The following is a 12,512-nucleotide window of genomic DNA, read 5'->3' as shown; positions in this document are numbered from 1 at the left end:
TCTATTCAAAATAATTAAAAAAAAAAGCGCAAAAATCACATACAAAAAGAAAAAAAAAATTTTATTATTATTAAGAAAATTTCAAACATTTACACATTTTAAAGAAAAAAATATTTATATATGTATATTTATTTATAAAATATTTAATTATATATATATACATAATTAAATATTTTATAATCAATGATAGTTGGGATTTTTAAAAATTATTTTAAACTTGGTTTATATAGCGCCAACTAATTTTGTCTTTACATTTTCTTAAACCCAGCTATGAGCTAAATACCAAAATGCAGACCAATAGTATTGCTTCAATAAGTCAAGTTGACGTTATACATTCATATTTGATTTGATTTTTGTCTTTAAAGAAATTGCCTTCTTAATATTTGGTAGTCCGTTAGTGTTTTGACTTTTGGCGCAACAGAAACATTGCAAATTGTATTGATTATTTGATTAAAGTGATTGGCGTGATAGGACCCTGATAAGAATATTTTGAACTCGCAAACCTATTGTATACAATTGTGTTTAATTGATAACATATCGTTTTTTAAATACGATTTTAAAATAAAAAATAATTATTTTTTTTTCAAATTTGATATTTTCTTATTATTATAATTCTTAAATAAATTCGAAATAGTTGTAAATATTTTAAGTTGCCTGCAACAGGCAAATCTTGTTTTCAATGTGAGACTAAAAAGCAAATTGACCTAAGCTGTAATTTGTGGGTTAATCACTTTCCTTCTCAAAGAAATTAAATTTTTCGTTAAACAAAAACAAGTTAAGTAGCTAGAAACGAAAATTTGGTTAAATTCACGGCGGTTTTTGATTTATTTCTTATACAAATTTTGTATAGATTTTCAACAATTTTGTTTTGAAATTGATAGAGTTAGACTAATTTGATTTTAAGCCCTTCAATTTATCTTTGAAATTGATGAAAATTTACATGGGAGTTAGGAGTATTTAAAATGGGCTAACTAGAATTTAGAAGATTTTATAATTTAAATTATGATACATAAATTTTCAGATTAAAGAAACTATTTTTATAAATTTTCATGTACGATTTTTCGGAATTGAATTTTAAATTGATTAAAAAAATAATTATATTTTGTGTAAATGAAAAAAATTTTCTTAAAAATAAATGTTATTTTCAATATAGATTATAAATATAAATTAAATATTCATTTATTTTTACAATATTTTTTTAAATTTTTTAAAGTTTTCTTTTTGAATCATTTTGTTTTTTTTGTTTTGATAAAATTGATATACACATATGTTGTATGTATAAAGATAAACATATATAATTTACATATACATATATTATATAGATAACTTAAAATTTAAATTTACATTTTAAAAATTTTATAATGTTTGCATAAATTTGTTTAAATATACATAAGTATATTATTATATTTTATTTACATACAATTAATGTGAAATATATAAATTATATTTATACTCTTAATTCTTGATTTTACAGATATTTTTTTTTTCTTTATAAATTATTCACATTTAAGTCATCAGTATCTAAAATTTCAAAATCACTTTCATCTTCTGATGTTCTATTACCACCATCATCATTTAATGGTATATTATCAAATTTTGCACTATTCAAATGTTGCTTTTTTGATAATTTATCATCATTTAAATTTTGTTGACTATTTGTTGCTGTAGTTGCTGTTGAACTATTTAAACCAGTATTAATAGTATCAATAACACTACTACCACTACCGCCACCACCACTACCACCACCACCACCCATACTCCAGGCAACTAAACCTGATACTAAATTTGTAACAACAGTATTTGCTTGTTCTCTTGTTGATGATGGTTGACTTTGAGATTTTTGTAATGATTGAATTCTTGGTGTATCAATTAAATCAAAATTTAATCCTTTTGATAAACTTTCTTCATCTGATGATGATGTTGATATTGATGAATCCTTTTTAAAATAACCTTTTTTAAAATGCATTTGTTGTTGTTGATCATTTTTTGATTTAAGTTTTTCAAGTTCATCTTTTGAATCTTTTAATAATAAATCATCATCAGATGAATCAGAATTTTCATTTATTTCTGGTATTGTTCCTGGTATCATTAGATCTGGTGGTATTTCATCAGATTTATCTTCTTCATTACCAGTTGGTGTTATAATTGCTTCATCACCGGCTTTATCTAATACAAAACGATTTGTATCATTAACTTCTGGTAAAAATTCATCAACTAAATCATTATCATATTTTTCTACCCATGTAAAATCAACTAAAAAAAAAGGAATAAAAGAAAAAGAAAATATGAAAAATCAATTTCTACTTCAAATTAAAAAAATAAAAAATTTACCTTGCAATGGTACTTTTACAATTCTAAAATTATATCTAGTTGATATTAAACCGGCTAATATTAAACCAATCAATACAACACTAGCACCAGATATTAAATGTCCAATAATGGCAAGTGTTGCTAATATGAATGTTACTAAACCACAAAATATTGCTGGTCTTTCTTTTCGAATATTTGCTAATCTTGTTTTTAACATATCTATTTTATTTTTTAATTCTGGCGGTGGGACTAATTTAAAACTTGTCTGATTATTTACCATTATATTTGTAAAAATGAATGTTGCTAATATTATGGTAAAAAATATGCCAAGTGGTCGAATTTGTAACCTATAAATAAATAAATAATAAAAAAAATAATTAATTATTATTAATTGTATTGAAAATAGAAGTTCATTTATTTTACTATTCTAATTTAAATTAGATAAACTGAATTTCATAAATGACGTACATATGTCATTTAACCCTAACCTGATTTAGATATTTTGAAACAGTTGTCTGATCCTCTCACTTAATTTCACTTAAGTATTATAAAAAAATAAGTATATTTTATTTTGTTAATGATTTCTTTAAAGACAAAATCAAATATGGATGTATAACGTCAACTTGACTTATTAAGCTATACTATTATAATTCCTGCATATGTCAATTTGAAGTTAGGTCTGCATTTTGGTAGTTAGCTAATAGTTTGGGGACTTTTCAGATTATACCCAAATTTTAAACAAAAAAATTTTGTTTTATTTTTAAAAATTTCCTGCATTCTACAATAAAATTATTGTGTAAGACCGTCTTGTTGTTCCATATTGTAACGTCTTGTTGTTCCATATTGTAAAAATTGTTGAAATCAACAATGAATTTTTATTAAAAGTTTTGTTTATACCTTAGTTTTCAGAAAAATTGTGGGTAAATATCATAGTGTTGAAAAATCGAACTAATATTTAAAAAATGTTAAAAATTTTGAATAAAGCGTGTCTGTCTTTCAATTACAGATATTAAATTTTTTTTTTTCTTACGCCATTTTCTATAGGGATTCCTGTACTGTTTATGTAAATGACAATAAAATAATATTTTTGTAAAATGGAAATCTTATCAATACTCTTGCTTGTACAAAACGAAAACATCCAAAGTTCTTCTTATCAATTTTAAAATTAAAATTTTTATTTTTTTTTGCCATATTTGATTTGTTTTCAATTTGAAATATAAAAAGCTCAGTTTATGAAAGTTAGTATTTTTTTTTTGTGGCACCGTAAGTTATAAAGTTTCATATATAAGTATATGTAAATGTAGAAACTTTTAGGAAGACCTCATAACTTAAAAGGTGATTAAAATTAAAAAGGAAGTTAAAAGAAGAAACGAAAAAACATGACGAAAATAGAATTTAAGAAGATTTTTTTTCTTTTCGAAATTCTATAAAAAAATTGTTTGCTTAAAAGTTTTTAGTAAAATATTTTAAAATTTACATTAATCTTCCGGGATATCATAATCGAATTTACAAAAATATTTGTTGTGCCATGACAAATTTAAAGTTCTTTTCTAATAACAATCATACTAAACATAATATTGATTGAGAATTTAAGATTATTTTTGCATTCATTTCAATTAGAATAATTCACAATTTTCATCTTTTAATAGTGTTTTGACATTAAAATTGCAGTAATGTTATATTGCTGTACAATTTGAGTTTAACTTTATAATACGGGCTGTCAAAATATTCGGTTTGTGAGGTAAATATTAGCAAAGCACTAAAGAGTAAGCAAAAATGAATAGATTTGCAAGTGTTACAGTACAAAATTCATTATTTGAAAATTTTACTGGCAACAAAAATATAAAACTTTAATACAAGAAACACGTCAAATTTTTTTTATCACCTTTCAAATTAGTGTCTTCATTTATTCAGAAATATATTCGCTTGCCAACCAGAGTTTTGATTAGAAAAAATATATTTGTGTTGGAAATACTTAATGTGTCAACTAATTTTGGCACTGGCATTCCATTACTCGCTTATGTCATCTTTTTATAATAATATTGTAAGAATTGTAAGAATAAGAAATATAATTTTTGAATTTTTGTGAGAAATATAGTAAATATTACAGCAATTTTGATGTCATCATAATATATTTGATTTTGTTCAAGATTTACGCACGCATACAAAAATTTGTATTCAACAAACAAAACATAAATTATATTATATACATGAATGCGTGCGTATATTGATTACATTATTTCGTTTATGTTCCAAATACTCGTATAACACATTTAATTTTATATTGTTGTTGTTTTTTATAATATATTCTTTATTTATATTTAAAAATTAAATTAAAATAAATTATTTTTATATCAAAAGTTATATAGCATATACATACATAAAAAATGCTATGAATGTATTGCAATAAAAAAAAGGCTTGTCTTTCTTACAATAAATACCATCAAAATCTTATCAATTTTGTTTATGTAAATTTTATGGGCCTGTATGATGGCAAAATGAGAAAAAAAAATTTTATTAAATTATTTTGTACATGCTTATTTTCTTTTCTTATACGATACGCATAAAAGCAATTTTTTTTCTTAGTTTTTAAAACGAGTCATAAAACAAGTAATCCAATCACGTTGTTTACACTAATATTCATGAGGAGCATTACACTCTGCGTCTCAACAGTCGACATGCGAACATGTCAACAGTGAACGGTAATTTTTTATTAATATGATTTTTAAATGACATAACGTGTAATAAAGAAAATTATTAATTATTAATTAAAAATTATTGACAATTAATTTTTACAACAGCAATTCTACTATAAATAAAAATATAATATTAATTATGATTATGTTTGTTGACGGACCCATATTATTAATACGAATAGGTTTACTAATATTTGAAAATTAAGTAAGTATACTGTTTTGCAGAAAAAAATAAATTCAAGAAGATTTTTGATAACTCAGTCCTTTCTTAGGTCTTGACATAAAGCAAGTTCAATAAATCTAAAACTGCAAAATCTGAATAGTAGAATAGTATGTTCGAAAATTACTGTTGTGTTTTTTAAATTTTCAAATGAATTTTTAAGTTTTTTAATAACCATACTGCAAAATTATAGGAGGATAAGAATTGTTCGATATTGAAGAATTACTCGAGTATGTATATTACAAATTCGTAAAAGTAAAATATGTAAGTATTCCGTTTTTGCAGACTGTCATAAGTATTTGTGAAAAGACTTTGAAGATTTAATTTATAATTTTTAGTGCATATCTGTGTTATCCAAAATCTCTCAACTTTTAGTACATGACTCGACCTTATTAACCTTCTGAGCATCAGACTGCCCCCTGGGCTCCTCAGCACCTTGAATTCACTATTATCATTTCTTTATTTTACTCATATTTCGTATAACTCTTCAAATATTAACCAAGCAAAGAGACTTGCAACAAAATGCATTAAATAGAGTTTTGGGAGTTAGAATTTTTTATTAACAAAATTTCTCAATTTCTTATAATTTTTTTATATATACATACATACATACATAGATACACATGTTTTTATAATTTTCTTATCTCAAAAAAAAAAATATACCGTTCCAAAATTTTTTTTTTAAATATAAAATTTATTGCAAGTTGGGAACTCTCACCCCTTTTTATTCTTATTTATTGACTTGTCCTTTTTATGTGAAATTAATTAATTACAAATAAATGCTCATTTTAATTGTATATATAATTATATATATATATATAATTATAAATATACATAAATAAATATATATAAATAAGTAAACACATAATATCATATATGTACGTATGTGCTTAGTAAATAATACTTTTTTTTGGCTAAAAAATCTATATTTGTCGCCAAGAAATTACAATAAAAAAAAATGTAGCTAAAACTGCTAAATGCTTTTAACTATTTTGCTATTTTAGTTTTTTATTGTACATACACAATTAATTTATGCAAATTTAAACATCACATATGCTTGCTTACTTGCTAGTAAGGCACATAAGTAATAAATGCTTTGAAGTTAAAAATAATTTTTGAGATTTTTTCATTCTATTTTTGTATACCCATCCATACAATTCCATCGTTCGCATCATCGTTGAAACATAATTGTATTACATATACACAGCTTCCATAAAATCTAATTATGAGCAACTTACATCATGGCGGTATTAATACATACAGCTATGTAAGTATAATATATATGAATTTAAAAATAGAGTGAATTCTGTGAACTAAGTATAAAGAAATAAAAATTTTTTCTTTTTTTTTACAATTACTTTGAAAATTACTTGTTAATTTAGTTTATGTTTTTAAAAGAGCAAGTGTGGGTGGGTAGAAATTAGAAAATAAAAATGATTTTTTTTTTCTTGCATATTTCTTGAAATGTAAATTAACATTGCTATGTACAAGAGCCTTGTATGTACATGTGGTACGTAAGGTATTAAAATTTACTAAAAGTTAAACTCGACTATATCATCAAAGATGGCCCTCTAGATTTATGTATGTAGTATGTAAAAAAATATTGTCTATATTACGAATTTATAAAATAAATGTCAAAAATTTGATTAGATCTCAAATTTTAGTAACAATTGCAGTCAATTGGAATAAGCTTAAGTTTTATTGAAATAAGCTTGTTGAAAATTGATGCTAGAATCGATATGTTAGAAGTATCTGAAAATTCTCGAATCAAAGCATTTGAAAAAAATTGGGTTATAAAACAGTTTTCCATGGAAATTCACATCCTACCATTTATGTTGTCTTTTTAATTTACGGATCGACTTAAAAAATCTCTCTTACTCTTGTGGTTTCTATTATGTATGTATTTATGAAATTTATGATAGCCATACTTTATCAATATCGGAAATTCGATAATTACGTATTATACCTTTGTTTGCCAAAAAACGGTGAAAAATTTATTTTCCATTTGTTTAAAAGAGAAAATTATATGGTTGCCAATAAAATAATTTCGAATTTTTCATTTTTATGTAGAAATAAAAAAAAAAAATCCAAATATTCATAAATTTCCCTCATATATTATGCTTATAAAAAAACTCATAAATTTCCTGTTATTATTCACAACATGTAAGCTTAAAACAATATTTGAATAATTTTATAAAAGGATATTTTTAACCAAGAAGTAAAAATGTTATATGTACAAAATACCCCATGATTATACTTAATTTGTAGGCGATCATATTATGTATAACAAGGTTTATTATAGAGTTCCGAATTTTTTGCCGTGGTCACGGAATAGATTTGCTTTCAAAAACTATACTAAAATCGTAGGTAATTCAAATTTTATTTATTAAGCTTTAAAATGCTTACAAACTTTAATATTAAGCCAACCAATTTTCAAATATTTACGCCTTTTATGATTATTGTATACCCGTATTGAATTTTAATTGCCCTAAAGTCAAAATTTTTTTAGTGGTATAAGTGTATAATATACATAATATGCCAAAATTTTGAAATTAAGCAGAATATGGTGAAAATTTTGAAAAAAATAAAAATCAAAGGTTACATAAAAATTCCAAAGATTTTTTTTTTATGAGAAAATTTACTTTATTCTTAAATAAGATTTCCCTTTCTCTTTTATTCTGTTTTTATGTGAAATTTTATAAGCAAATATAAAAAAAATGCCTTTAAATAAAATTTGATGTAAAAACGTGAGCACATTTTCTTTTTTTATCAAAATTAGGTCAATAATTTAACGAAATTTATCGTTTGTTTTTCCCGAACAAAAAAAAACATAATTTTCCTCTCTTACAATGTAAAATAAAACTATAAATAACTTTAACTAATTTGTAAAATTTTTGAGCAAAAACTTAATTTTAAAATTAAATTTTGGTTGGGCAGATAGAAAATAAAAATTTTATTTAATTGTTTGTTTTCATATTAAATTCATATTGTGAATTTGCTACTGAGTTGAGTATTGCTATTGCGAATTTCTAAAATTTTGGAAATGATGTTTCAAATTGTTATACTTGATACATTCAAAATGGAAAAAATTCCAAAAATTTTCGTATCAAATATTAAAATCTACTGAAATGTGCACATTTATATGTGCAAGTAGTTTGCATTTAGTCGATTGATCAAATTATTGTAATAAACCAACCATAAATAAGTAATTCACAATTTTCATTATTTACATTGTGCTTATGCTTTAATTGTTATTTATATAAGTATTAATTTTATTATAATGGATTGTATATCAATTTGAAATTGGACACCCTACCTAGTTTGCAATGTTCACATGTGCATATCAAAATTCCGAAAACATCTTAATAAATTTGGTTAGATTGTGGGGACACGTGTGTCTGGATAAGAATATAGACACAACATTTTAATAATATGGCGATTACAAAAATTACATAACAGATGTTGACAAGATCACTATTAAGTAAATCTTTTGTATAATTAATAAATTTATATAATTTATTAATTTTTTATTGATTTTTCATTGAAGTAATATGTTGGTATTATTATTTTATTACTTAAGGAAGCTAACACACACATTCATATGTTTACATTTGAATACACTTGGCTTTTCATTGTATTTTACGGAATTTTATTGAAATAAAAAAAAAAACAGCTGTTCAATTAATTAGAATAACAAAAACAAAAGTATCATATTTTAAAATTACCTTTTAATTATGACCTTAATAATATAACAAAAATATTTATTTATACACACAATATTATATGTATATGTATATGTATAATGTGTGTACATACAGTATGGTATGTAATAATTGTTTGACTAAAGAGCTGAAGAGCTTTATTTACAAAACAAAAAAACTATTCATTCAATGTTTCTTTCTCTCTTAACCGGAAAAAATATTTAATGTTCATATTTTTATATAATAGTTTTGTTACACATACTTATATATACAAAAATTTAATTAAATATTTAAATAAATTTATAAAAATTATAATAATAAATTATTTATGGTATTAGAATTTGAAAAATAAAATAAAAATTTATTCAAAGGTGAACTGAGTGTAAACAAAAAAAGTGTTATTCACTCAAAACTTAAAATATTTTTATTATACAGTTTTTGTTATGATAAATATAATCAGTTTTTAAATATGTACATATATAAAAGTAAAAAATAACAGCACTTAAAATGTAAGTTGTAAATGAAAATAACGCAGCTATTAAAAATAACTTTCATTTTGAAACGCCATTTGCAATAATTGTGAATGAATTTTCTGTTTTTAATTTTAGTCTACGCTTCAGTTACTTTAATATCAATACTAAACTGACGTATATAACTTATGCTTGCACTGATTGCGGGGAATAACAATGTTATTGACAAGAATTCTCTGAGTTGTGCCGCGCGGACTGCACATGAATAATTTCCATTGCCAAAATCGTTTAAAACTCGTTAGTAGATAACTGGTTACTGTGAGCTTTTATAAAATTTAGAATTTAATATTTTCTAAGAGCAGACCACCTAATTATCTAAGTTAACTAGTGTTATTTAATTAGCGGGTGAAATTCTCCAAACTTACAAATCTTAATCGAATTTAATGAAACACCCATAGAAGTTCTGGAATATTTGGACTACCTAAATATTTGCAAACATTTATGAATATTTTAAACCTTTATTAAAATTACAAATAATAAAATGATAAAAATACGATAAACTCCTTTAAAAATGATGAAATTTCACTTTTCATTTCAATATTTTTAACTCTACTGTTCTTTTTCAAGTGAATTTTCAATTTGAGTAAATACACTTTTAGAAACACTGTAAAATATTTAATTTTTTACGCCTACAACGATGTTTAAATAATTATTCTTTCAAAAATATCTTCACATTTAATTTAAATCTATTAACATTAATTTATATTAATTAGAATTTTAAACTTAAGTTAGTAAACAGAATTAAAATATTCAATGTTATGCTACATTTGAAATTTGCTATAATTTAAATTAAAAATTGCAAGAGTGTGTTTATGCTTGTTTATTCAGTAACAGTAAAAGTGCTTAACCATGCCTAACATATTTGATTTTTTCGAATAGAGAAAGAAAATTAAAAAATTCAACAAATTAAAAAATTAACTCGGGTATGTTTGCACGGGTATTATAAATTTACTATTCCATTTAGTGCATAGCTTCTACTTCGAAAATTCAAAAACTATTCAGTCATATTTCAGAAATTATTGGGATTGATTTGTTTTTTAAAATGTAATGTAAGAGACACAATGTAGAGTCATGAATTTTTAAACATTTCAATAATTAAAAAGCATTCCAAAACACATAAAATTAAAAGTGAGTTTAGTATTAAGTGAGTTTACATTATTAGAGAACATTGCTAATTGAAATTGCAGAAGTATCTGTCAAGTAACGTTGTCATGGCACTTTTGAATAAATGTACAAAGTTTTGTTCAAATTCAATACAAAATTAAAATATTGTAGTATAAATTCATTTGACAATTCATTTGATTTCGTACAGGGATCATAGAATTTACACAATCAATTCTATAAGTCTTGTTCTTGTATTATTTTATAATTTACGTTACGAATACTAGAGCATTTTCAGTTATTCTAATGTTATACACAGATTTTTTTTAATTCTATTGTTGAAAATATGCCACTCACTTTTATATTTACACACACATACGTATACAGATTTACTTCATACACAGTATAGAATTTTTTATGAACTATGTATTTTTTTTTTATTATTTCATAAATCATATGGTATGATAAACTTGTTTATTAATTGTACAAACTGATTGAATTTCTTGTTTTTGTTTTCGGTTGTTGTTTGTCAAGAATGTCAAGATATCAATTTAATTGAATTTAAAATAAAATTGCGACTAAATAAAAAAAAAAATTGTTTTTTGTTTCCCCCATTTTAAAGTTAAATAATTTTGCTATAAAAATATTTTGATATATTAAAAAATAATCTATGTATGTCAGTTTACTTTTTAATTAAACACAATTATTATGAGTATGACAACATTCAAAACAAGCTTTGAAAGCTTCACACTTGTAAAATTTTTAAAAATTGATTTGTTTTAATGAGAAAACCTATGAGATTAGTTTTGTTATTAGAAATTAAAATGTTTTTAAACTGCAGTCGAATTTGACCTAGTTCTTACAGTCGCGCTTGGTTAAGAGTTCTCGACACAAAATGGTTACAGTAACGAGGTGACTACTAGATTTAATTCACTTAAATGAGCCCATTTCATTTGTTTTTCCAATTGATTTTCCAATTGTAATAATATTTTCGGATTTTACAAATATTCGCATGATTGAAACTAATTAAATTTGAGATACTTTTGTAAGCTTGATGAGACAAATGAAGGAAAAAGAAATTTAAATGCAAATTTGGTAAATTCAATGTCATTCACTCAGTTTTTATTTTAAATTCATCTTCATTTCACTCTTCATACTATGTACTAACTATTTATAGTAAAGATAAAATTTTTAAATTAAATTTTACCACGCGCAAATAAATTACAATTTTTATATTAAATTTTACTTTTTTCCCCCCATAACCCAACGCAATGATAATAAGGTAAACAAATTGACCTAGTAAGAGAAGCATTCAATTTGCAACTCAATCAAGTTCTACAGTATAAGTATTCGTATACACATAGTTATATACATCGTATAATAACATTATAAAATTTGTTTACTTTAATAGAACAAAAATAATAAAGTGTTAATAAAACTAGAATAATATTTTATGTGTATACTCATAATAAATCGGAGTATATATCACAATATTCTCATAATTCATATAAAAATATAACAAATAATTGAAAAGTTAATGACCATAAACTAAATAGAATAATTGAAAGTACTCTGTTTTTTTTTTTATTTAATACTTAATTTAATTATTATGATTTTAAGTGCCCCCTATTAATAAACTATGTTATCAATTTTATGTCAATATTAAAATATAAATAGAGAAAATACCATAAATAAAAAATAAATCAACAACGTACATATATACTTATAGACGTAAGCGTTTTAAATATGTTAGTAGGTAAAGAGAATTTTTGATAAAATTTTGTATAACAATATTATAAATGATAACTTAAATTTTTTTTGATAAGATATTGTAATATGTATAATGAAGGCGCTATTAATTTTTAATTAATTATTTATTTTGTAAATATTGTAATAATTAACAATTAATATTTTAAGTACATAAGTTCTTAAAAATTTATCAGTTTTATTAAAA

The 12,512-nt window shown here is 23.0% G+C and overlaps 1 protein-coding gene across 2 annotated transcripts in view; it reads right to left on the bottom strand.

Annotated features, from left to right (window-relative positions):
- Window positions 1–588: 588 nt before the first annotated feature.
- LOC129605370 (inhibitor of growth protein 1 homolog) overlaps window positions 589–12,512 on the bottom strand; it is a 46,470-nt gene continuing 34,546 nt past the window's right edge. For both annotated transcript variants that reach the window (XM_055515083.1, XM_055515084.1), the window contains 2 exons: window positions 2,332–2,657; window positions 589–2,253 (listed from right to left, as the gene is read on the bottom strand). In XM_055515083.1, the coding sequence (XP_055371058.1) occupies window positions 1,490–2,253; window positions 2,332–2,657 (1,090 nt within the window). In that variant the 3' untranslated portion in view covers window positions 589–1,489. The remainder of the gene's footprint in view (window positions 2,254–2,331; window positions 2,658–12,512) is intronic.

This window comes from Condylostylus longicornis, unplaced genomic scaffold (genome assembly GCF_029603195.1).
Source record: "Condylostylus longicornis isolate FDR11 unplaced genomic scaffold, ASM2960319v2 ptg000013l, whole genome shotgun sequence".
NCBI lineage: Eukaryota > Metazoa > Arthropoda > Insecta > Diptera > Dolichopodidae > Condylostylus > Condylostylus longicornis.
The sequence above is the reverse complement of the archived record's forward strand: the minus strand, read 5'-3'. Positions and strand labels throughout refer to the sequence as shown.